This window comes from Saprolegnia diclina (assembly GCF_000281045.1).
Source record: "Saprolegnia diclina VS20 unplaced genomic scaffold supercont1.60, whole genome shotgun sequence".
In the NCBI taxonomy this organism is placed as follows: Eukaryota; Oomycota; class Saprolegniomycetes; order Saprolegniales; family Saprolegniaceae; genus Saprolegnia; species Saprolegnia diclina.
This window is the reverse complement of record NW_008246127.1, coordinates 95,839-119,315: the sequence shown is the minus strand read 5'-3', so window position 1 is coordinate 119,315 and position 23,477 is coordinate 95,839. Positions and strand designations below refer to the sequence as shown.

The window sequence follows — 23,477 nt, the reverse complement described above, 5'->3', positions numbered from 1 at the left end:
TTCTTTTCAGTCAATGGGAGACCTTTTCCAAAGGGTTGTGTAAAAGCGCGTCGAGCGACAAGGGCAAGGTGTATTTGGCACTTAGTATCTCGTCGCGCGGGCCAGCGCTTGGTCTTCTGGCCGCCCTCGGTTGCGATTCCCGCCAGCATGCGTCGGTGCTCGTCTAGGAGGAGGACATCCTGAGCCAAGGACACATGGCGAGCATCCGAGTACCATTCGCTCTCTCGATCGCGATCGCCTCAGTAAAACCCAGTCTTGTGCACGTCCTGGGACATGGGCATGTTCTGCGACTTGTAGTCGAACGTGTCTTGGCTCATGCCCGTCGAGAACTGCGAGAAGGACTGCGTTGCACCGGCTTGCGTGAACGGGCCATCGAGCATCGACTGCTGCGTCATCAGGAAGCCGCCACTCTCCTCTTGCTGCGTGAGCGGACCGGGCGCAAAGGGCTGGCGGCGGTTGCTACCGGCGCGCGGTGGCAGCGGCGGCGCACGGCGCGACGCCTCGTAGCGCGGGTCAAAGCGCGAGTCAAGTGGCGGCAAGGGGTCCTGACGCGTGTACGCCATGCCGCTGTTGTCGTACGCGCGGGTCTGGCGACGCGCGCGCGGCTTCTCGACCTTGGGGAACTGCATATAGGACGGCTGGAGGTTGTTGAGCGAGCCTTCGACGACGAGCTGGTTGTCGCGATAGTGGTTCAAAAGGTCATTCCAAAGCTCTTGCTTGGCCAAGACGCGGGGGTTGCCGAGAATGATGACGCCGTACTTGGCGCGGGTGAGTGCGACGTTGAGGCGGCGCTGGTCGCTCAGAAACCCGATGCCTACACGCCTCTTCGACATCTTGCAGCATAACATCAAGTACCTTGGTTTTCGTTGGAGCGCACGCACGAGAGGATGATGAGGTCCTTCTCGCGACCCTGGAACGAGTCGACGGACGCGACCTCGACGTCCTTGTAGAGCTGCGACCGCATCGGGCCGTTGCGCTGCATAAAGTTGACAATGTACGCGCGCTGGCCCTCGTACGGCGTGATGACGCCTGCGTCCGCTCGTCAGCTTGAAAAATGGCAAACATGCGTACCGATCTGGGACGGCTGGACGCCGGCCTTGAGGAAGTGGGTCACACACTTTTCGCAGTGCGACGCTTCGGTGCGGTTGAGGTACGACGTGCCGCTCGAGCTAATCTCTTCGGCGCCAAGCGAAATGTAGAAAAACGTGGGTTTTTGCGGGTTGGGCCACGGGAACGCCACGTGCTTGAGGATGCGATCCGAGGTGCTCACGCCGTTTTGGAGCTCGCCCTCGTAAAACATGTTGGAGGGGAACTCCGAGAGGCACGGGTGCATGCGGTACTGCACGCGGAGGCGGAACGGACGGTGCTGAAGCCGCAAAAGCCGGTCGAAAAGCGACTGGTTTAAACCTGCTTTGGCCGCCTTCTTGCTCATGACCACGGGCCCGAGCTGCATGTGGTCGCCGACCATGACCACGTGCTTGGCGCCCTGCACGATCGGGATGAGACACTCGGGCTCCGTCGCTTGCGTCGCCTCGTCGATGAGCACTTGGCGGAAGCGAAAGTTGGCCAAGCGCGGGTCGCCTGACCCGACGCACGTCGTGCAAATGACGTCGGCGGCCTGAAGAATCTCGCGCTCTGCGTTGCGCTTGAGGGCCTTGAAGCGCTTCTCGTCCTGCGACGAGAGCTCGCTACACGTTGGAGAGGTTGATATACCGATAGAAAGAGAGGCAGCGTACCCTTGGTCTTCCTTGAGCTGCATGAGCTTGCGCAGATCGGCCTTGTCTGGGCTGTCGAGGCCCTTGATCATCGCATGGAGACTGAGGTGCTCGACGGTCGACGCGACGGCCTCGCGGCTCTTGGCGGCAAGGCGCACGACCTTGAGCCCTGTGGCCGAAATCTTCTCCGTCAAGTGGTCGACGGCAATGTTACTGGGCGCCGTCACGAGCACTTGGCCGCTGTTTTGCTTGACGAGGTGGTATACGACCGACGCCGACGTGACCGTCTACCGACAGTATTGTGAATATGAAACGAAGTCTTCGTAGAAGGGGTACCTTGCCCGTGCCTGGCGGGCCTTGGATCAAGCTCAACGACTGCGTGAGCACGCCTTTCACGGCTGCGAGCTGCGACGGGTTGAGTTCCGGAAGGCCGGGCACCGAGAGACCGATCGTGGCCGTCGACCGCGCGGTGCGCAGCGTCTGCATCTCGACGTCGTGGCCGAGGAGCTTGTGGTAGAGGTACCCCGTGAGCGACGTGTCGTCGACGGCAAACGTCTTCATCGCGCCCTGCATGCGGTCGAACGACGTCGACTTCCACACAAAGTCGACGCAGTAGCCGTCGGTAATGTCCACCTGCGCAGAGACATGGTGGATGGAGAGCTATACAAGAAGGCGACGCACCGGCACGTGCGAGTTGCGCATCTCGAGTGTGACCTCCGACTCGTCAAAGCGCAGGACATGCCCCGTGCCTTCCCAGTCCTTGCCGTACATCAAGGCCGAGCCCGGCCCGAGGCGAAGGCGGATCTCGTCGCCCGGGACGAGCCGGAAGTCCGTGTCCGGGCGGCTCGATGAGAAGATCGCGTTGCGCTTCTTGTTGAGGCCAATGTCCCAGCGCACGAACACGTTGTCTTGCGTCTGCGCCTCCTTCATCTTCTTGTCGTAGTCCGACTCCATCTTGACGAGCGGCCCGAGGATGTTCTGGTACTGGTACCCGTCGTCGTACCGGTCCTGGACCGCGTTCGGCTCGTCGTCGACGCCCGGTCGGTCAAGGTCTTCGAGCGTCGCCTGGGGGTGCTCGCGCCACACTTCTTCGAGCTTGGCGATCTGGGTTGCCGTGATCTGGCGCGACCGCAGCTGCTCGTGCTCCGTCGGCACCTTGACGAGCCACGGGAGGAAGCACCGATCGTCGATGAGCGGCAGCCACTGCGACATGTCCCAGCTCAAGTCTTTGAGCGCGTTCATTTGGAGGCACGGGTCGCGGCAGAGCAGTACGACGACCGAGTCCTGCTTGGCCGGAATGAAGCCGAGGAGAAAGACGTTGCGGCAGCCGCAGTTGTAGCACTCGAGCACCGTCTCGCCCAGCGGGCTGTCCGGGTGCAGCGCGACCTCCTTGTTCTTGGAGCGCACGAGGTGCTGGATGATGTGGCTTCCGCTCGTGTTGCCGCGCGAGTTGCAAAACCACTTGTCCGTCGAGACGCACTTGACGACGCTCGCGGGATCGTGCAGGCCGCAGTAGGCACAGGCGTGGCTAGGAAGCTCGACAGGCGCATCCGGCATGCCACCGTCGTCGTCGTCGAGGTCGAGCGACGCGAGCATGGCCGCGTCCATCGAGAGGTCGATGTCCGCGTAGCCCATGGCGGCCGACGAGAGCGCGCCTTGGTGCTGGGCCTCGGGGACGAAGTCGTCGTCGTCGTCGTCCTGCTCGACAAAGGCGTACGAGAAGCTGTCGAGGTCGGGGTCTTGCTGGGATTGCATCTTGGTCCAAGCTTGTAATTGACGGTCGCCGGGCCGGGCGAATTTGCACCAATCAGGAGCCGCGGAAACGCTAAATTCACGCCACCTTAGCCGCGCCACCCACGATCCGACTGCACGACCGGCCTCAAGTGTGCCCGCCCCCACCACAGTATCTCCTCTATCGACCGAGTTGAAGGTATGTCAAAGAGTCTCTAGCATAGGACCGAGTCGCTATGCGAAGACGACTGCTCTATCGAGAGCTAATACGTCGGCGCCGACCGCGCGATCGACTTGGCGCGGTCTCTTCTCGACTGTGGCAGCGGCAATAGCTCGCCGTCGAGGTATTCGTACATGATTGGGACGCCTACAGATAACGTTCATATCCAAGCGACCTCGGCTGCTGCCAACCTGTGGGCGCGAGGAGGCGGCAGGCCGATGGATCCGTCTTCTCGAGCTTCATTTGCGCGTTGAAGAAGTCTTCGTCCATCTTCTCGAACGACTTCATGAGCGTTCGCAAGACAAAGCCGTGGGTCGAGACGAGCACGTTCTTTCCGGCCGCGAGCTGGGGCTCGATGAACTGGCGGAAGAAGGGCATGACGCGCGCCTCAATGTCGGCGCAGCTCTCGCCCTTCTCGCCAGGAAACTTGAGACCAAACTCGTTGCGGATCGGCGCGAGGTTGGTCGGGTGCTGTGTCGACGGCACGCCTTGGAGCGACCCAAAGTTGCGTTCATTCAGCGCCGGCGTCACGTACACGGGAATCGCAAAGTGCGTCGGGTCGTCCACGTCGTAGAGGTCCTCGAAATCCGGACGCTCGAGCGGCGAGTTGTACACGACGATGGGCGTCCGGCCACTCTCGTGGATCGAGAGCGCGAGCGAGACCTACGACGCCTGAGGCATCATTCTCCTACATCGAACGATCTACCGTGGCCCGGGCGCGGTCCATCTGCGAGCAAAAGACCAAGTCGAGCGGGATGTTCTGGAGCGACTCGCCGGCCTGCAGCGCCTCTTGGATGCCAACGTCCGAGAGCGGAATGTCCACCGTGCCGGCGTAGCGCCACGGGTCATTCGGGCGGTCGGGCTTGCGGTTCCAGACCGACTGCCCATGGCGCATGAGGATGAGCCGACCTGCGCTCTCCGCGTGCTTTTCCGTGTAGATTAGTGGCAAGTCGCTCTCCCAGACCATGCTGTGCGAGTGCGGCAGCACGTGGGGCTCGGGCGCACAGCAGCTCTCCTACACAGTTTGGCATGAGCGACGCGACGCAGGTGGCAGCGCCGTACGCAGGTGATGCTGGCCTTGCGGATGAACTTGGTCGATGGGCCCTTCACCTCGGCCTCGCGCCGGCGCTGCAGGTACATGCCCACGCAGAGGCCGACGGCCGTACACAGCACAAGCTCCTTCATGCCACACGAGCCGCCTTGGATACGTTTCTGATCGGTCCTATTTTCAGTCATGGATCCTAGTCGAGTTTGTTCGTTTCGGTTTATCCTAAATATGCTGTGGCTGCAGCGCGCGTTTCCATTGGTACATATTGGCCAATGGAAAGCGTCGGTTCAGCGTGTCGGGTGGTCGATCTTGGGGCGTGTAATGAGTCGCGCGCCTTTCCTGCTGTCCACAATCCCCTGACTTCAAGGTCCGTCCCACAGCCCTCGGTGGGATGCGCTTCGTGTCGGCGACGCAGCAGCCTCCTCTTGCTTGTCTGTGCCCCTGTTAATATCGTCGGGTGTCGGAGCATCGGGGCGGCAAGAGATCACACTTCAGTTTTCGACAGGCGCGAAACGCTGGATCCGACGTGGATTGGTTGCATTTCATCCAATCACAGTGCACTGAGCTTCGATTTGAAGCCGCTGCCACATCAATTGCCAGCGGGTACACAGTACGATGCGCGCGGCTGCGATCGTCGAGAAGCGGAAGAAGCTCTCAAAGCAAGTGGCTTCTCTCCTGCGACGTGCAGCATAGAGACGGCAGAGCAGCGAGCGTACGCACGTGGTGAAGAAGACCACTCGGTCCACCACGCTCGGACGCACGGCGCTCCTAATTAGGCCGAGATCGGGTGCATAAAAATAGTCGACCGAGTATACAAACAACAAGTGCAAGGCATTTAATGCGTGTCAAAGAATTTAGGCGTGACCAATGCGTTTTTCTCACATCACGTGAGAAATGCCAGAGGACTGCCACGTACCACGTGAAAAATACAACGGCGCACGCGCTTCAACGGGCGTCAAACACGGACGCTGCTTGTTTCTAGTCCCAAAGCTTCAGCATGACATACCGCATTAGCTTTGGCACTGGCGAGACGAGCGAGAACCGCAAATGCGAATTCTGCAAGCTATTCGCCTACACTGACGTACAAGACCTGTCCCATCACGATTCGACCAGCCCGCGGTTTCGTGTCCAACGACCAGGTTAGATTGCCGCGTATCAAGACAAATAGCAGCGGCTGCCTCCATGACTGGCCCCAACGTGGTGAACATGTTTACCCAGCCTTCGCACAGCTGCCGCGAAATGCCTGTCTGCGATCCAGTGTTCACGAAGCAGATCCACCCACGTTCGACATCAGGTGGCTACCGTAATGACGACCTATCCTCATGGAAAGAGCGCGCCTCGACGAGGAACGATGAAGAGCGCTTGGGCCGTGGACGTTGTGGCGACAGTCGCCTCGTGCTGTCCACGCTGTCAGTCATGCATTCTGGTTTGCGGGGCGACGTGAAAAATCGGCGAGAAAACCACGCGTGTTCTTCACGTCGATTCCCACGCACCAGGAATAGGACCGAAGCATAAGGTGAAACAAGGCACTGGTAATTTGGGCCATTTGGTTAATTCGGGCCCATCGCCCACCGACGTCCGCGATCGCGCCGCTCCCGTACCCCCGCGTTCCGTCGCCGTATTCCCCGAGGGAGCAGAGACGCATGCTGGCTACCGACAAGAGCGCCAAGTGGAATCATGGCAACCCCCATGTAGGCGTCCTCTTCCGCCATCAAGATCATGCTAATGGCATCTTCCTAGGACATGGAGGCCAACGTCCCGCTCTTTGAGCGCGAGCGCCGGCAGGACTCGCAGATGGTCATGCGTCTGCAGAACGAGCTCCAAGACACGAAGAAGGCGCTTGAGGCGCAGACGCGCCGCCACAACGACCTCGAGTACGTCAACGAGGACCTCGAGCGCCGGCTCGAGATCGAAGCCCGCGAGCGCATCAACATGGAAGCCAGCCGCGCGGAAGACGAGCGCAAGTGGGAGACCGAGCGCGCGCGGCTCCAAGAAGAAGCGCGCATGTGGGAGCGCAAGTGCGACGAGGAAGCGCGCCGACGCGCTGTCATTGAAGAGCGCCTTCGCCGGTCCGACAAGGAGCTCTACCGCATGCTCCAGAAAAAGTACGACATTGAAAAGACCGTCCGGCGCGAAGAGAGCGAGAAGCGCAAGCACGAAGTGCTGATCGTCCGCTCGATGGAGACGCAGCGCCGGGCGTCCAACACGAGCATGCACGCGAGCGGCAGCGCCTATTTAACACCATCGTCCCACCACCCCCCGTCGTCGTCGTCCAACCCGAGCGAGGCCAAACCCGCAGCCGTCCGCGCGCGCCAGGCGCTCGCCTCGGCGTTCGACTTTTTCGGCTTGTAACATCATCTTGCAATCAAATTTACTCCATTCTTCCATATACATGACGCATTCTAGGGTGCAGTAGCATGTGCTCTCTCCTTCTCCGCGACGAGAAGCGTGAGCAGCTCTTCAATGCGGTCTAAGCGCGCTTCGACTGACGCGCCCGACGACTCCCAGGCGGACCGGGCCGAGATCGTTTGGTCGAGCGGTGGCTCTTCCGGTCGCTCGACGGCGCCGATCGCGTGGAGATTGCGATGCAGCATGAGCTTTTGAATTTCGACTGCAAAGGCCGGGAACTGGTGCATGACGCTGTCAAAGTCGACCTTTGCGAGCACACCAAGTTCGCAAATGGTCTTGGCGACCACGGTGCGCGTGCGCTCGACGGCCATGAGGAGACCGACTTCACCAAAGAAGTCGCCTTCGGTGAGCACCACGTCCGTCTCCTCAAGCGAATGGGCCTCGGCGAGGACGACGACCGACCCTTTCGAAATGACAAAGAGGTCTTTTCCGAGCTCGCCGCGCGTGATGATGATGTCGCGCGGGAGGTAGATGACGGTATGGAGGCACATGCAGATGAGCCCGAGGAGCTGGTCATTGGCGGTCCGGAAGAGCGGGATCTTGGCCAGCATGTCGCGGTACATGAAGATCGCAATCTCCTTACGGAGCGGCTCCGACATGCCCTTGTCTTGCAGCAGCGTCACCTTCTCCGTCGCGCTTCCCTGGTGTGTCCAGAGGTACTGGTGGTACGTTTGGATCCGATGCTATCGACACGTAAGAGTATCGCACGAGGACCACCGCGTACGCGAAGGTGCTCGGGCAGCTGCAGGAACTCCATTTCGTGGTTGATGATGTCGATGCGCTTGCGGAATTGGTACCCCGCTCGGTTCCAGCTACGCTCCTTTCCCTGAGGAAAAGGAGGTTGCAGGAGTCATACCTCTCGACGACGAAGACGCAGCTGCCGATCATGATGGCGCAGAGAAGTATGCCCGCGATCGCCAACAAGTTGCTACTCGTAGTGGTGCCACTTGTTACATCTATCGGAAACGTATACCTCATGACGAGAAGGCCGTCGGGGATCGTCGATGCATTGAGATACGCGAGACGGTACCCTCCGCAGAGCGGGTCGAAGGTCGCATACACATTGTCGAGCGAGGCCAGCGTCATGATCGAGAGCGCGTAATGGAACCCGAGCGAGTAGGCTTCAAACACCTACGCAGTGTCAGTGCTGCACGCAGTGGGGTAGGGTACGTTGCTCGGGTCGCAAAACATGTGGAGGTCCTGGGGGGCCATGGGGGGGACGTTCTCGCACGGTGCCATGGCCAGGATCCAGCCGCAGCTAGACACATGTGTAGGCACTGTACGGTGATACAACGCACCCTGCAATGTGCACGGCAAAGATCAAGGCCGAGAAGATGGCCACGGCGCCTTCATAGCGCTGGAAGCGACGAAAGCGGCGCACGAGTTGCGACAAGCGAAGCATGCGCGGCAACTAGATCTCACATATGATATGGGTGGAACTTGATAAATCGATACCTTGATGTACTTGAGCAATTTGACGCTTTTTCGGGACGATTTGCTGCTGGGCACGAGCCACTCGGCGGGAAAGACCGAGATGAAGTCGACGAGGAACCACGATTTGAGATACTTTTGGGCGACGAGGCGCGGGTCGTCGATGATTTCGCCGTAGACAACGACAGCGGTGCGGAAGCTGAGGAGCATGTCGGCAGCGAAGAAGATGTCAAGGACAGTATGGAACGCAGCGAGCTCTGACGTTGGCGTCCACCACACGATCGCGACGTTGAAGGGAATGTACCAGCAGAGGTAGATGACAGCGGACGCGAGGAGCATATCCCAGACGCGTCGAAAGAGCCCGAGCGGGTTGATCATGAACGGGCGAAGCGGCAGCGTCGGTGCCAGACCGTACCCGAGGCTCGATTGTCCCGGGCGCCGCGTTGCCACTGCAAGCCACTTGTCGCGGAGCCCCATCGAGAAGCGCAGATCGCCGCGCACAGGGTGCGGTTTCGGTAGCTTGACGGCAATGTCGTTGCCGAGGTCCACGGCAACGACAGAGCTCGCGATGGCCGCGTCACGTACGCTCTCGGTCATCGCAAGCAAGTCTGCGACTGCCTTTTGAAGCGCGAAACCCAAAACGCGCGGACCGTTTCAATTGCACTTTATTTTCATGCGACGTGACGAGTACACGGTCGCGCCGTCGGTGCCAGCACCGTCGCGACGCGTCTACGCGTCCACTACGACAGCTGACGGCAGAGCGTCATCGTCCGAGCCGCGGCGGTCGTCGACCATTTGCACCGACGCCCTCGTCGACCGCACCGCGTCCGGCAAACTCGCGGCACCCACGGCACCGGGCATTGCGCCGCCGAGGCGACGACAGCCCGTGACGCGACCCAGCGTCGGTCAGCGGCTTCTTGCGTCCGTGCACAAGGCGACGGTTCAGCGCACGTTGACGGCGGCGTTCAGCACCCGGCGCTGCAACCCCAATGTGCTCCGCCAGACAATCGAGGAGCTCGAGCGAGGGCTGCAGTACAAATACGTTTTGCATCCGCTATCGAATGCGAAAACGACGTTGGACCTCATCTCGGTGGCCCTTGTCGTCGTCTACTGCTGGCTCGCGCCGCTCGAGATGAGTTTTGATTGGTGGCATCCGCCCGACGGAGTGACTTACTTTATGCTCTTCCTGGACGCGTGGTTCATCTTGGACATGCTGCTGCGGTTCCGGACCGGCCTCGTCGACTGCGGCGTCATCATCATGAACCCGCGCATCATCACGACTCACTATATTCGGTCGTATTGGTTTTACGTCGACGCGTTCTCGTCCTTCCCGCTCGAGTTCTTCATGCCAAGCGACACCGCCACAAGTGCATCGACGCGCCACTCGGTCAAACTCATGAAGTACTTCAAAGTACAGGCGCTCCCTTACTTGGTGGCATTTCTTACGAGATGCGGTAGATTCCAAAGCTTTTGCGCCTCGGGCGGCTCCTCAAGAACGTCCATCGGTACCGCGGCTACGGCGGCATCGTCACTGTGTTTGGTGCGCTCTTTTTCGTTGCACACTGCGCTGCGTACGATTAACTCAGCGTCTCGGTGTTTGAGATTGCTCTCTAGCTGCATTTGGGTGCTGCTCGTCGGTCCGTGCCCGGACGGATCGACGGACAAACTGTGTGCAAACGACCAAGTGCGTCATCTCTCTCGGCGGCTGGCTTAGGTGACGACAACGTAGGTCATGAGTGTGTACTTGCTCGCGTTCCACGTCGCGCAGTCGGCCCTTCTCGGCGGCAACCTTCAGGCGCTCGTCAACAACGACACGGTCGTCGACGGCGCCTACCGCACGGGCACAACGCCTCTCTCCTTGTACGTGTGGGCGGTCGTCATGCAGCCGCTCAGTGCGGTCTTTATGGCGCTCATTTTCGGCAACATCATCCACCTCGTGCAGAGGTATTCGAATGTGGACAAGTTGTCCTCGCAAAGAACGTGTACTAGTGTCAACCGCACTGGCAATGCGTTTCGCAAAAAGATGGACCAAGTGCACCACGAGATGGACTCGCTGAACTTGCCCAAGCACCTTCGCGTACGTGGTTGTTGTGGCATGCTCTGTCCCAACGCGTGGTAGCAACGCGTGTCGTCGTACTACGACTACCTCTGGCTCAACGTACATGTGCATGCACACGAGGAGTCTCGGCTCTCACACGCGTAGAATCGAAACCTCTCGGAGAACATGACTCTGCTGTCTGACGAAGGCATGTCGCTGGTCCTGCGCCGCCAGATCGCCATCTACCTCTACAAGGAACAGCTCTTGAAGATCCCGTTCTTCCAGCACGCGACAGACGACGTGCTTGGCATGATCTGTATGCTTCTGCGTCAAGTGGTCTACATGTCGGGCGACTACATCTTCCAAGAGGTCATTCGAGCGTCTCTGCGTCTGTCTCATTTGCTCCTTCAGGGTGACATTGGGAAGGAGCTCTACATGGTCGTGAAAGGCTGTGTTGAGGTGCTGCCGTCCGCGTACCCGGATCCGTTGACCGCCGACGCCCACACCCGCCTGCCGCACCAGGAGACGGTGCTCCTGGGCGACGGCGATTTCTTTGGCGAAATCGGTCTCGTCATGGAGGTAGGTCTCCCAGTTTATATGGCCTAACTCGAGAGATAGGTATATCGAACGCGCACCGTGCGGGCTGCGTCCATGGCCGAACTCTGCATTCTAACGAAAGAGGTCAATAATGCATTGCAGCACCAGCGTCGATCCAACTGCAAATCCAACTTTGTAGGGATTCAACAGTGTTCTGGGCGACTTTCCCGAGTTTGCCATTGAGATGAAAAACCTCGTGGTCAAGCGCATTGCGCTACTGTACGGCCAGCACAACTTGTCGGCCGAGACGCTTGCACGCGTGACCGCCGTCGCAGAGCGCAACCTCCAGAAGCGCATCAATGCCTACGGGTCGTCGCGGCGCAAGATTGAGCGCCAAGCAGAGCGCGCACTGGGTGGCCGCGATAAACACAACTTGCAGCACCAGCTCCGAGGCTTCGTGGTGCCAACCAGCGGCGAAGGTGAGACCAAGACGTCCGACAAGAACAAGCAGGTCGACGACGACGACGTGTCGAGTGACGCGGATGAGAAGCTCGTCGCCAACAAGGTCTGGACGATCGCCAAGCAGCTCCAGACACTCAAGGCCGAAACGAAGCTGCAAAACGAGGCCCTCCAGCGCAGCATGGAAAGCGTTGCTGCGACACTGTCTGCTATGCAACGCCAGCTCGAAATATTGCAACCAGCTCCAAAGAGCTCTTCGGCGCTAGGATAGCCGAGCGGTGTAGCTCTTGATGGGGTACAAGTACCATTATATTTTAGTTTGTTGTGTCGAGGTTACGCCTTCTTTGAACTTACCGCTCAACTGATTGCGCAAAAGACGGGCGAGGTGTCGCGCGCCCTAGTTGGTCTGAGTTCCATGGAGTCGTGCTGACAGGAGCCGTACAAGATGACTTGGCGGGGCGGGTGGATGAGGTTGATGGCGCCACACTCGGTGCAGGTGAATTGACACCCGACCCGCGGGTTCTGCACTGAATGGAGGGTCTGGCACGACCCGCAATTGAACGGGGCCTGGATCACGGGCTGGGCGATGACGTAGCGGCGTCCGTTGAGCTCATCGTGCAGCTGCCGCGCGATGGCCTCGTCCGAGCCTGTTGCTGGCAACGTGGGCTACACACCCACCCATGACCCATGGACATCAAGTGTTCGTGACGTACCTGCTCAGAGCTTTGGGTAGAAAGCAGGGTCTCGGAGGGACTGGAGACCTAGAGAAAACAGTAGCCTTCCAGTACAGACCATCGCAGTGCCTACGCTGCGACCTGGGTACTCTGACATACTTTAATCAATGGCTAACAACACGAGACGTATCGACCCGCCATGTTGCGGTTGGCGGGTGGGTGTATTTAGAGGAAGGTTCAGCGTTGTGCTTGGCATCACCAAAAGGGTGTGCTATGCAGCAGCGATCTATGTGCTATCCACGAGCTGTTCACCAGCGAACTATCCACGCCTAAAGCTCACGCTCAACAAGATCACTGATAAGGTCAAATTTGCCATCTGGATACAAGTTGCGTGTTGTTAGACTTTACGGTTGATGGATTGATTGGCATGGCAGCCCATGCGGAAGGGCGAGCGACGATCGCCCAAGACGAGAACGTCTTTCTCAGCGCTCACCAGGTGCGCTTCTTTCAGTAGTGCATGCTCAGCAGATGGATTATTTGTAGGAGCTGCAACGCGACTTGACCGTCTTGGTCCTGCAAGCCCTCGCCGCGCAGCGCCAGCTACCGCGGTCGTTTGCCGCGCTCGACGCCATGGCGGGCACCGGCATTCGCGCCATCCGGTACGACCCTCGCTCTTGTCCAAAGCTACACGTGCAACTAGTTATGCGCTCGAGGTGCCGGGTGCTTTGTCTGTCGCCAACGACCTGGACGCCGCGGCGCACGCTGCAATAGTACTCAACATTGCTGAGAACGGCGTCTCGGACCGCGTGCAGGCGACCCGAATGGACGCTGTCGAGTGCCTCTGGAAGCACCGAGAACGCTTCCACGTGGTCGACCTCGACCCCTTCGGAACATGTGCGGCGCTGCTGCCGAGTGCGATTGCCTCGGTTGCTGTTGGTGGCGTCGTCTGCGCCACCGACACGGACATGCACACGCTTCTCGGAAAGAATGGACCGTCGCACGCCGAGTGTTTTCGACGCTACGGCGCGCTGCCGCATCGTGCTGGGCCGTGCCGCGTCACTTGCAGCCGACTGCAACCGGTCGGTGACGCCGCTGCTGTCGACAGCATTTGACTTTTTCACGCGCGTCATCTTTCGTGTACAAGAGGCCGGTGACGCGCCCCGCGTGCCGCTCGCGGTCGTCGACCAATGCACGCGCTGTGCACACTTTGACGTGCACGAGCTCGGCGCTGATGTGACCTGCGCAGCGCAATGTCCCATCTGCAACAACGCGCTGCAGGTAGTTGGCAAAAGGCGTGCAGGCGCAAAATACTTGCTACGTGTAGCGAGGTGGTCCGTTCTGGATGGGGCCGCTGCAAGAGCGCAATGTCCTCAGCACGGCGGCGTCGATGCCAGGTCTGGACGCAGCGCGGCGGTAGGACCTCCAATTGAGATGTGACGTGATGAGTGCTGTAGGTACTTGGATGGGATTTTGCTCGAAGAGCCGAGTGCACCATTTTACTACTCGGTGCCGCGTCTCTTTCGCGCGTTCAAGCATGTTCAGCCCCCGTCGCTCGCTGCGTTCAAGCACGCTCTGCGTTCCATCGGTCATGACGTGACCACGTCCCACCTGGACCCAATGGTATACACGTACACTTTGATTGGCCACTACGTATGCACACGTTTGGTCTAGTCTATCAAGACGCGGTCCACATCGCTCGACGTATACGGTGTCGTCAAGGCGTGGCTCGTCGCACAAGCCCCATCGACGGCCGAGTTGCCATCGCTGTTGCCATCGAGCCAAGCTGTCTTTTCGTCAGCAACCAGACACAGTGCGTCAAACGAACTCGGATATTGTCTCCACATCTCTTGCGTCGTAGGAAAAGACGAGGTTTGGGCGACACCTACCAAGTGCACGCGCCAGCACATGGAGGACTGCAGTTTGCTGCCGCCGAGTAGTGCAGCAACACAGCTGCCATCGACATCGCTCGTTTCAGTGGGCGCCACCGACGATCTCGCGTCCGCCATCGAAGCGGCGCATGCTGGCGCCACGCTGTCTCTCGCACCTGCTTCGTATATTGTATCGACCTTGCGCATTGGAAAAGCCATTACGCTGCAAGGCACATGTGGTACGTTCTGCACCTCGAAAACGTTTGACTAAAGTACCGCGAAGACTCGTCGGTGGTGATCGGTCACATCGTTGTCGAAGGAAACGCCAGCGTCGTTCTCGATGGACTTGTGCTGCAGCCGCCGAAGCGACCGACACCCAAGACCCACACACTCCTCGTGTCTTCTGGCCGCGTCTTGATCGAACGGTGCGTGGTGCAGCGCAGCGCGCCCAACATCGCAGTCGTCTGTGTCGCCAATCGGTCCCACGTGGTCATGAGGCACTCGCGTATCACCGACGGCCTTCAGGCTGGGCTCTACGTGTGCGGTAGTACTCGCAGTCGCAACATTATGTATTCATATACTCCACACAGGCAAAGCCACGGTCGACGTCTTGCACTGCACGGTCGAGCGGTCTGCCGGTTGCGGCGTTGACGTCTCTGGGGGCGCTGCTTGCATACTATCGCACTCGACGGTCGCCAACTGCAAGAAAAGTGGCGTCTTTGTACACGCGTTCGGCACACTCACGATGCGCGACTGCCGCGTGGAGAAGAATTGCATGGCTGGCGTCGAAGGTTCGGACACTGGATTGAGCCATTGACCTATGCTGCGAGTAGTGACCGCCCATGCGTTTGCAACCATCGAGAAATGCACGATTGTGCGCGGACTCAAAGGCGGCATTCTCCTGCACTCGGGCGGCCGCGCGACGATCGACGACAACGTGTTGCACAAGAACGCGATGGCAGGCATCGATGTCCGCGGTGTCGGAAGCACCGCTGTCGTCCGACGCAACCACATCTGCAACGGCCGCGCCAGTGGCATCTACGTCTCGGACCACGCCCACGCGCATGTCGTCGGCAATGAAATCTACGGCCATCGACGTGAAGGTCTCGAGACGACTAGTGACGCGTCGGTCGCTGCAATCGACAATCAATGCGTCGGCAACGGTCGCAACGAGCTCGATACCGTGTAATCGTGAAAAGGGATGTTCCGTTATAGCTAGGGTATTTCATGCCCTAGCCCTGGGAAAGGTTTTGCGTCATGCACCGAGCTGAATGCTATCTGGCAGCTTCCCGCAGATAGTTATCTTAGTAGGAGACAAGGTGAACAATGGTGCTAACGTTGACAAAAGTGGACCCCTGTTGAAATTTTGCCACATTTCTGGTCATCGTCCATCCCCGACGCATTGGCGCATGTCAGATAGTCGATGGTTGTTGCGCCTCGAGTTCCGTCCACATGCTTACACTTGAGAGGGTTTCAACGCATTTGAAAGTGATATATGTAGAGTATTCTTGCGTCTAGTTGCAGTGGGATATGTTACATGAGAGACTGGAGGTATGCGCATGTCGTCGTGGGCTTGAAGAACGAGTAGATGCACGCGCCGTGGTGGTGCATTTGAAACCCGGCGTCGTCCATGAGGCGAAAGAAGACGGCCGAGTCGGCGATGCGCCGCTTCCAGCTCATGAGGAACTCGGTCGTCGCGTCGTCCTCAAAGATCTCGAGCAGCGTCGTCACCAGCGCCGGGTATGCACTAGACCGAAGGCGTCACGACAGCGCGTCAAGATCCACAGACGCACCTGACGTAGAGCAAAATGTCGGACGCAATGACGAATCGAACCGACCCGGGGCTCTTCCAGCCCGTGCCCCACGTGTGTGCGTAGTGTTCGCCGATCACTTGGCCTATGGAAGGAATGGCATCTCGTTTACCAAGTACAAGCGGGTTACCATTGAGCGCCGAGTTGAACTCGATGTTGGCCTCGATCGTGCCGTCGTCGGCCATGTCACTAGAAGACGCAAGCGGATGGCATCAAGCCCTTTGGGAAAGGGCAGCAGTATGATGCAAAACAGCACGAAGCTTTCTGGAACGATACGACCGCCATAGCAAGAGGTGGTACCTCGTCATGACGTCATACAGCCGCGGGTCGGCGCGGAGGTGGATGGCCAGCGCACCTGTGGCAGCACCGAGCTCGAGGATCTTGCCGTCGCTGTACCGCGCTTTGTTGGCGTCGATGAAGCTCGCGAGGTTGAACATGCCGGGCCACACCTTGTTGGCGTTGGCCTCGTGGAACGAGAACTGGCGAATCGCATACGTGTCGGCGCCGATCGCAATGTTCTGCGTCTCGTACTCGTTGACAAACGCCTCGTCCTCCGAGTCGCTGTTGGCGAAGAGCCCGCCGAGCGAGAGCGGCGCGTCGACACGGTCGCACACCATTGAACTGCAAATGGACCCAGTGCTATATTATCCGTACGAATAGGATACCGAGTATCCGGCACTTGTATCCGGCCGTGAAGACCACCCACATTTCTTCAATAATATAATTGCTGCAAAGTTGTACAAAATAGCAGTCATTTTTATAGTAGACAATCAAATGCTTTTTATTCGGATCCGGTTATTCAAAAAGATCGCTCCACCGTTTAAGCACGGGGGTGGTCGTTGTCGATCTCAGGGTCAATGGCTCCAAGCAAGAATTGGGCTGCTCCCATTTTGACTTGGGCGCACAGAACGGTGGGCAACGCGAGACTACTCCTGGGTCTTAACACTCCATGGCGTGAGCGACCGCCTCCATATCCACAAAGACTGTGTTTGGCTTGGCTTCCCGAATTCACACTCTGTGCAGTGTCACCACCGTTCAATGTCTCGAGTGGCTTGATGGTTTTGGCCAGTCGTCCACAAACAGGTGCTGGGAACAAGGTTCAGACCCCTGATTCGAGTTCGAGATGTTCTCGCACACCTGCTATATACCTCGTAGCAATCTGCGTTGCATCAATACAAGCTTGCTTATACCGCCGTTAGCACTAGTCAAACGACGCTTACATTTCCATGTCGTGCGCCATGCTCTCCTCGAGACGCGCGACGAGCTCCGCTTTCAGGCCCTTGAACGAGAGGCCCCGCTTCTTCAGCTCTTCCTTGAGCTCCGTGACCTTCATCGACGCCACCGAGCCGCCAACGGCCTTGGACGGGGCGGGCGACTTCTTGGGCGACGCCACCTTGGGCGGCGATGCGACTTCGCGCTTCGGGGACGCGACGACCTCACGCTTCGGCGACGGCGTCTTCTTGGGCGACGGGGCCGTTTCGTGGGGCGGCGACGCCGGCGGAGGCGACAGCGCTTCCTTCACTTGTTCCTCCAAGCGCTCGACTTCGGCGAGCGAGGTCGCGTTCACGATGGCCGCCTAAGAGACAACGCGTGCATGGGACCGCGTCTCCAATAGACAAAAGATGCAAGCGGCGTACTTGAAGCTCCGTGACGGAGGGGCGCGGCGGCGACGAAGGCATCGGCTCTGACGACGAAGGTGTCGGCTCTGGCGCCGCCTCGCCATCCGCAATCTTCTTGCCGGCGAGCGAATTGAATAGCCGGGCGGCTTCTGTCCGTTCGACAGGCCGGATCTTCTTGAAGTCGAGGACGCGGACCTGCGGAAGCGTATGGATGACGTACTCGCGGTAGTACGACTTGCGCGTGACGGGGTTCCCGATCAACGACAACGTATGTGCTACGTGGTTAAGGAGCCAAAAAGTTGGTGGAACGATGGAAGCGGTCGCAAAGCGTAGAAAGGATATCCAACTTGTCAAAGCAGCGGAGCGCGTCAATGTCTGTGAGGTTGGCGAGGCTGTTGTTGGTCATGAGGAGCACCGAGAGGTTCGGGAGCGCCTCGACCAGGTTTTCCTGGATGCGCGCAATCTTGTTGTTGTGGAAGAGGAGCATGCGCACGCGGCGCAGGCGAGGAAAGTTCTCAAGCTTCTTGATTTCATTGTCCGAGAAGTCGAGGCAGTCGAAGCCGTCCTACGTCGTTCGTGCGTCGCGGCTACCATGTATCCTCGGCGTACCTTGGTCGCACCGAGGCTCTCGATAACAGGGATCTTGTAGCCTAGGCGCGCTGAGGCCTCTGCAGCATGAGGAGGCATGTACCTCGGAGGTCCAGCTCGCGCTCCCGGAGCGGGTTGATGTGGGCGCGGGCGTTTAAGATCACTTCGGCGGTCAAGCGCATCGTCCGTCGTCGTCAAGTCCTTGCGGCCCGTCCAAAATCGCTAACGTTTGGTACACAGTTTTCACCAATCGCAAAATCGCTGGATTGTAGCCAATAAGATCGTATTCCTGATCCGTATTTTAGCCAATCACACACGACGTTGCAGTGGCAGCCACAACGCGAGCTCGAACGCCCAAGATACGTTGACAGACGCTCGGAGCCAACTCCACGTAAGCTTATTTGGCCTAAAGAGCGCCGCTCGGCACAGCAGCACTGTCGCACCTGTGGTGCGTGCGTGTGGATCTACGAGGCTGCAGCGTCCGTCGTTCGTGATTGTTCGCAGTTGGTGGTCTGATGCCATGCAACTTTCAACGCAAACAGTATCATAACACATCGACGCATGCGACGATGCAGCGTCATCCCAGTGGTGTCGTGTCGACTGCGAGTCGACGCGAAAGTTCGAAATGGTATACCGTGCACATGCCAGCGAACTTGCGTAATCGTGCTGTGTCCGTCGTCCCATCCTTGCACCGCTGTCCTCGGGAGCCTCGTTTGAATCGATGTCGCTCCTTGGGGCCCTTGTGCATCTCGTCTCGAATCACTGCGCTAGCAGCAGGAAGCCAGTTGTGTATTTAGTTTATTTGTAGTCCTAGTGTAGTTGGAATAGGGGTAGTGTACATGACAAGTCGTCTTGGAAGATCATGCTTCGTCGCAATGGGCTGTGTAGTTGTCGTTGACGAGGTTGGCTTTGTACTGCTTTGTCGGGTGGGGCGCGACAACGGGGTCGCTCGCGTCCTGCACGGTCGTGGGCGCCACGTTCTCGACCACGGCTTTCCATCGGTGCACGAGTTCGGGGGTGTGCACAAAGCAAAAGACGCCGACGCAAAAGGCCGCGATGATGTGCGCGCAAATCAGGTTGGGGTAGAAGCACACATTGTCGTCCTTGTCGGCTGGGTACGAGAAGGACCAGAAGACGTAGAGAAGGTAGACGGGCAAGAGCGTGCGCGTCACGGCCCACGTCACGTACGTGGCATAGATGGAACGCGTGTGCGAGAGCGAGTCGTGGTGGCCCATGGACTCCATGAAGCCCCGCGCGTTGAGCGGCAGCGTCGCAATCTCGACCAGGAGAAAGAGGAGGAGGCCAAACTGGCACCCCGTGCACGCCGACACAAAGTTGTTGATGATGTACGGCACACTACAGGAATGGACATGAGATATGCCCTTCAGAAATGCAAGCGAGTTGAGCGTACACTGCGACAACGTGGTGGATCACAAACACCGATTGCATTGGCACGGGCCACGCAATGACGACGATCAAATCGAAGAGGAAATACCCGATCGCTAAAGACACAGACGAAACGCGAATGAGGCCCTCGCGTCAAGAAGCTGGTATCGCGTACCAATGGAGAAGACGGTGCAAGCGGGCTGGATCGAACTCATTGGCAAGTAGTCCTTGTCCCAGTGGATGACGCAAATGGCGTAGACGACGCCAGCGACAATGACAATGGCGTGAATCGTCGAGTTGATGCTACTCATATTGTGAGCGACTTCTTTCTACATCGTGAAGCAGCGCACCGCGAGCACCAATCGGCCTTCTCGGCAGGGCTAAAGTCGGGAAACTTGGGGTTGTGCTGGAGGCAGTACTTCCACGAGAAGCGAAACATGCCGGCGAAGAAGACAAAGAAGCCTGCGGCGATGGCCGCGTTGGTGGCCGCGTCGATGGACGTGGCAGCGGCGGTGGACTCGAGGCGCATCTGACAACAACGATCGCAATCTGGAGTCCTGTCCGCACCCGTGCGACTCGGATCGAAAGTGCCACGGCGCTGATAACAGCCCAGCATCAACCAGAAACCGTAACACACACGCGTGAGAAACTAATATTCACGTGGTGTCGCCTACACTTTCTCGCGTGTCCCGTGGGAAATTCGCGATGAAAACTCCTCACTCACGCTCTAGGATACGAATGCAATCGTGAGAGGAGTAAGTCGGGCACAGCTTCAGTACCGGGGTAGGCTAGTGTCCACTAGAGTACATTGGATATATAACACGGACGACGACAGAACGCGGGGAGATGTGCCATGTTCGAATGGCAACTTCAAGATCCGTTATTTGATTATGAAATTGCGAAAAATTAAAAAACTTCTATTCTTGCCACATTCCATGAACCCAAGTCGATTGCCCGATGACAACAAAATAAAATTGAACAATCGAAGAAAGAAGGTGGAGGACCGAGAGCGCAACCCCGTCGATGGCACCAAGTTTATGGCGAGGCTACATGGCGTAGCCTCGTCCATGTCGCAAGCCGCCGAATTCCTAGCTTCTCGCTTGGTACTGCTTCTACCTGAAGTATGACGAGAGGCTCGTAGTTGTGCTGCTGCACCTTCGTATAGACAATAACACACGTGTGTGAAAGTAGTGAAAAATGATTGTGCTAGATTTCGTGCCGGCAGCAAACCGTCATCGCCGAGCTCCTCAATGCGTCAACTTGCGCACAGAAACGTTGAAGGTCAATAATAAAATAGATTTACTCGATTAAATTAATCCACGTCCGTGTCCCATACAGCGTCCTTTTTTGCTGGCCTCATTTCGGATTCTGCCTCGAATTAGGATAGACATCCCAATTTGGACCTGGCGGGAAAAAGGCCCATCATTTGGTGGCAGCAGAAGGTCGACAACGGGAGAGCATGAACGCGGCCCAGCAAGCGAGCTTCAAGGGGACGATTGACCAGTGTGTCGATACGATCTGGAGCGCGTACGACCGCGACGACAGCGGGTACCTCGACAAGATAGAAACGCGCAAGTTCGTCAATACGCTCATCGCCGAGTACGAGAAGGACGGCGACGTCGTGCCGCCCGTCAACTTTGAAGAATGCTTCACCGCCTTCGACGTCGATGGCAACGGCCTTCTGAGCCGGAAGGAAATGCGCATCTTTGTCGAACAGCTCATGGGCTTCTAGGCATTTTATTTGCTCCCATGTAGTATGTCTACTAGTATGATCGACTCGATTGTGCACCGACAGCCTATCCATGGGCGAAGACACACGGCTTCAATACATATCTTCATGTGCCAGCAGTACCGGTAGCCACGGCCAGGCTCGATCGCACCGAGCACGTAGCTTTGAAAACGGTTCATGCGGTACAGGTTGTATGCCGGACGTAGCGAAGACTGGCACCGTGGGCATGGTTGCTAAAGTGCCGGGTAACGATTACTCGCCGCCGCGTGCGCTTGCGGTCAATGTAGTCCTTCTCGAGGCTGGCGAGCGCTCGGGTACCATTATCGCCGAAGCTAATCTACCAGTAGTTGTCCTCGTTGTGTTAACGGACTTGACGGAAGAATGAACGCACTGGATACAGCTCTGGATACTGTGTTCGTCGACGAGAAGTGGCGCTGGATGCTTGCGACCAAGTGCTTTTGACGCGCCCCAAAATGGCGCGCGGCGCGTTCTGCAACACTGTTGGCACTGTCAACGCATATCAGTTTGCAATAAGACTTGAAGAACGCAACTTTATGAACCACCAGTGCTGCAGTGCCCACGGTGCGATTCCACTGCAACATCAAACAACTTGTGCATGCAGAACCATGCTTGCAAGACCAGTAGTGTGTCTCTGTCAACTGCTACGACAGTACGTAAACGTGACGTATACTTTATTACACCACGGTCCTCTCCTACCGGTACAATGCTTGCACTTGACGCAGTGGTCGTCCAGACCGGTGTACGGTTGTGTGTTTCAAGCCACAGGAAACTTGCAGCGTACCCATTGTTATAACATAGCACATGGCTGCGTGAGTGCCCCGTCATGAAACAGCACCGCAGAGGCGCGGCAGCCACATTTCATTGCCCACAATGGAAGCCAACCATGACGCGTGGGAAAGCTTCAAGAAGGAGCGGGCGCAGCGCGTCGCTGGCGCGCTCTCCCTCGTCCTCTACGCGATCGTGGCCCTCGGCGTGCTCTCTCGCCTCGTGCTGCACGTACGCCACGGCAGCGGTCTCCGCCGCGTGACGTTCCACGTGCTCTTGCTGCACGTGATCGTCGGCAACATCCCGTTCAACGTCCAGGCCGTGTTTTACCCTCGCAGCCAGCGCTGGATCGGCGCCTTTGTGGCCGAGCTGCTGGCCGACACGCTGCTCTGCTGTGCACTCGCGATGCTCTCTATTGCCTGGGCTCGCGTCGCCATGGTCGGGCAGTACGCGCACGGCCCCGTGCGCTTCAAGCGCTTCATCATTGGTATCTCCGCTGCCATGGTACTCGCCATGCTCGCGACCGACGGCGCCGTATTCACCTTCTCCGACGACGTCGCTGGTGTGAGCGAGTACAACGACAGCGTTTTGCACATTTTAATTGTCTCGCTCGGCTCGGTTGTCATCCTCTTCACGTCGAGCTTGCTGCTCTTTCAAGCGACGCGCATCTACCGGCGCATGCTCCAGTCGCGAAGCATGCTCAGCGCGACCGCCTTTTCACGGTCCGCGACCAAACTGTTTCTGTCAGTCTGGATCATCATGCTCTGCAATGTGCTTCGCGTTTTCTTCATCGTGTGCGGCGCCTGTGAGTTCCGCTTCGTACGCGAGATGGACGTTGTACCTCACACAGTCTGGGCAAGCCTCGTGCCTGAAGTCTTCCCCGTCATCTGCCTCCTCTACCTGCAACGACGCATGCCGGCCGCCTCGTGCAAGGTGCAGCGCGTCGCCGTTGGCACCGAAGAAGACGCGCTACAGACCGTGACGGCGACAATGGACGCGGCGTGGAACGACCATGCGAGCCCGAGCTGCCACGCGTAGCTGTGCGAATCTACTAGTATGTATCTTTCTTTGTTAACCTTAACTTATTCACGACTTCTATGGTTCGAGTCCGAGCAACTACGTGTGTTCGTGGCACCAAACTGTGCTCCACTGACAGGGCTCACCCAGGGGCTCACCAACAGTGTTTCTAGCTCGGACCATAGGTCACCCCGGTGGCTAATTCAATTGTAACCACTGTCTGCCTAGTCACCGGTACTGTAGTTCAGCTCTGTAGTTGGCACACGGCTCAACAACGTACACACGATGAGAACGGTTCAGGTGAACAAGAGTGGAAGTCTTGTTCGCACCGGTGCTTGTTGCTGGCTAAAGTAAGCCGCTGCAACGTCGTTCGACGCGCCGCGGATGCAAGCATTCGGACACGTCTTCTGA

General features: G+C 58.2%; 12 protein-coding genes across 13 annotated transcripts; 5 read left to right on the top strand and 7 right to left on the bottom strand.

Moving 5' to 3' along the window:
• Positions 1 to 239: 239 nt before the first annotated feature.
• Positions 240 to 3,470, bottom strand: SDRG_13450 (hypothetical protein; the record flags this gene model as incomplete). Its single annotated transcript, XM_008619540.1, has 6 exons — positions 240 to 814; positions 856 to 1,029; positions 1,072 to 1,688; positions 1,737 to 2,002; positions 2,052 to 2,348; positions 2,397 to 3,470. 6 exons carry the CDS (start codon positions 3,468 to 3,470, stop codon positions 240 to 242), a joined length of 3,003 nt encoding a protein of 1,000 aa, XP_008617762.1.
• Positions 3,471 to 3,709: 239 nt separating this feature from the next.
• SDRG_13449 (hypothetical protein) lies at positions 3,710 to 4,851 on the bottom strand (the record flags this gene model as incomplete). Its single annotated transcript, XM_008619539.1, has 4 exons — positions 3,710 to 3,813; positions 3,858 to 4,329; positions 4,373 to 4,681; positions 4,729 to 4,851. 4 exons carry the CDS (start codon positions 4,849 to 4,851, stop codon positions 3,710 to 3,712), a joined length of 1,008 nt encoding a protein of 335 aa, XP_008617761.1.
• Positions 4,852 to 6,135: 1,284 nt separating this feature from the next.
• SDRG_13448 (hypothetical protein) lies at positions 6,136 to 7,107 on the top strand. Its single transcript, XM_008619538.1, has 2 exons — positions 6,136 to 6,405; positions 6,455 to 7,107. The coding sequence occupies exons 1-2, from the start codon at positions 6,358 to 6,360 to the stop codon at positions 7,064 to 7,066; spliced, it is 660 nt and encodes a 219-aa protein (XP_008617760.1). The 5' UTR covers positions 6,136 to 6,357; the 3' UTR covers positions 7,067 to 7,107.
• SDRG_13447 (hypothetical protein) lies at positions 7,072 to 9,167 on the bottom strand. The gene is made up of 7 exons (XM_008619537.1): positions 8,579 to 9,167; positions 8,422 to 8,534; positions 8,294 to 8,381; positions 8,097 to 8,254; positions 7,980 to 8,051; positions 7,848 to 7,935; positions 7,072 to 7,806 (listed from the first exon to the last, which is right to left on the bottom strand). Exons 1-7 carry the CDS (start codon positions 9,149 to 9,151, stop codon positions 7,117 to 7,119), a joined length of 1,782 nt encoding a protein of 593 aa, XP_008617759.1. The 5' UTR covers positions 9,152 to 9,167; the 3' UTR covers positions 7,072 to 7,116.
• Positions 9,168 to 9,227: 60 nt separating this feature from the next.
• SDRG_13446 (hypothetical protein) lies at positions 9,228 to 11,918 on the top strand (the record flags this gene model as incomplete). The annotated part of the gene is made up of 10 exons (XM_008619536.1): positions 9,228 to 9,965; positions 10,013 to 10,125; positions 10,169 to 10,238; positions 10,284 to 10,498; positions 10,544 to 10,631; positions 10,674 to 10,712; positions 10,758 to 10,961; positions 11,004 to 11,171; positions 11,211 to 11,273; positions 11,329 to 11,918. The coding sequence occupies 10 exons, from the start codon at positions 9,228 to 9,230 to the stop codon at positions 11,857 to 11,859; spliced, it is 2,229 nt and encodes a 742-aa protein (XP_008617758.1). The 3' UTR covers positions 11,860 to 11,918.
• SDRG_13445 (hypothetical protein) lies at positions 11,876 to 12,419 on the bottom strand (the record flags this gene model as incomplete). The annotated part of the gene is made up of 4 exons (XM_008619535.1): positions 11,876 to 11,985; positions 12,031 to 12,254; positions 12,302 to 12,349; positions 12,396 to 12,419. 4 exons carry the CDS (start codon positions 12,417 to 12,419, stop codon positions 11,946 to 11,948), a joined length of 336 nt encoding a protein of 111 aa, XP_008617757.1. The 3' UTR covers positions 11,876 to 11,945.
• A 111-nt stretch (positions 12,420 to 12,530) lies between these two features.
• SDRG_13444 lies at positions 12,531 to 15,444 on the top strand. 2 transcript variants are annotated; one of them, XM_008619533.1, is made up of 11 exons: positions 12,531 to 12,758; positions 12,806 to 12,921; positions 12,963 to 13,300; positions 13,329 to 13,540; positions 13,587 to 13,675; positions 13,717 to 13,882; positions 13,934 to 14,072; positions 14,121 to 14,369; positions 14,414 to 14,674; positions 14,721 to 14,921; positions 14,964 to 15,444. In XM_008619533.1, exons 1-11 carry the CDS (start codon positions 12,690 to 12,692, stop codon positions 15,317 to 15,319), a joined length of 2,196 nt encoding a protein of 731 aa, XP_008617755.1. In that variant the 5' UTR covers positions 12,531 to 12,689; the 3' UTR covers positions 15,320 to 15,444. The 2 variants fall into 2 exon arrangements, with proteins under 2 accessions (XP_008617755.1, XP_008617756.1); XM_008619534.1 differs by having other exon boundaries at positions 12,690 to 12,758; positions 14,721 to 15,444.
• A 153-nt stretch (positions 15,445 to 15,597) lies between these two features.
• SDRG_13443 (hypothetical protein) lies at positions 15,598 to 16,563 on the bottom strand. The gene is made up of 4 exons (XM_008619532.1): positions 16,242 to 16,563; positions 16,072 to 16,130; positions 15,924 to 16,026; positions 15,598 to 15,877 (listed from the first exon to the last, which is right to left on the bottom strand). Exons 1-4 carry the CDS (start codon positions 16,556 to 16,558, stop codon positions 15,664 to 15,666), a joined length of 693 nt encoding a protein of 230 aa, XP_008617754.1. The 5' UTR covers positions 16,559 to 16,563; the 3' UTR covers positions 15,598 to 15,663.
• A 536-nt stretch (positions 16,564 to 17,099) lies between these two features.
• On the bottom strand, positions 17,100 to 18,657 carry SDRG_13442 (hypothetical protein). The gene is made up of 5 exons (XM_008619531.1): positions 18,252 to 18,657; positions 18,170 to 18,210; positions 17,903 to 18,125; positions 17,579 to 17,832; positions 17,100 to 17,517 (listed from the first exon to the last, which is right to left on the bottom strand). The coding sequence occupies exons 1-5, from the start codon at positions 18,328 to 18,330 to the stop codon at positions 17,158 to 17,160; spliced, it is 957 nt and encodes a 318-aa protein (XP_008617753.1). The 5' UTR covers positions 18,331 to 18,657; the 3' UTR covers positions 17,100 to 17,157.
• A 243-nt stretch (positions 18,658 to 18,900) lies between these two features.
• Positions 18,901 to 20,376, bottom strand: SDRG_13441 (hypothetical protein). Its single transcript, XM_008619530.1, has 5 exons — positions 20,314 to 20,376; positions 19,885 to 20,261; positions 19,710 to 19,837; positions 19,560 to 19,650; positions 18,901 to 19,504 (listed from the first exon to the last, which is right to left on the bottom strand). Exons 2-5 carry the CDS (start codon positions 20,148 to 20,150, stop codon positions 19,009 to 19,011), a joined length of 981 nt encoding a protein of 326 aa, XP_008617752.1. The 5' UTR covers positions 20,151 to 20,261; positions 20,314 to 20,376; the 3' UTR covers positions 18,901 to 19,008.
• Positions 20,377 to 20,993: 617 nt separating this feature from the next.
• SDRG_13440 (hypothetical protein) lies at positions 20,994 to 21,266 on the top strand (the record flags this gene model as incomplete). Its single annotated transcript, XM_008619529.1, has 1 exon — positions 20,994 to 21,266. One exon carries the CDS (start codon positions 20,994 to 20,996, stop codon positions 21,264 to 21,266), a length of 273 nt encoding a protein of 90 aa, XP_008617751.1.
• Positions 21,267 to 22,099: 833 nt separating this feature from the next.
• On the top strand, positions 22,100 to 23,163 carry SDRG_13439 (hypothetical protein). The gene has a single exon (XM_008619528.1). The coding sequence runs from the start codon at positions 22,155 to 22,157 to the stop codon at positions 23,085 to 23,087; it is 933 nt and encodes a 310-aa protein (XP_008617750.1). The 5' UTR covers positions 22,100 to 22,154; the 3' UTR covers positions 23,088 to 23,163.
• The last annotated feature ends 314 nt before the right edge of the window (positions 23,164 to 23,477 follow it).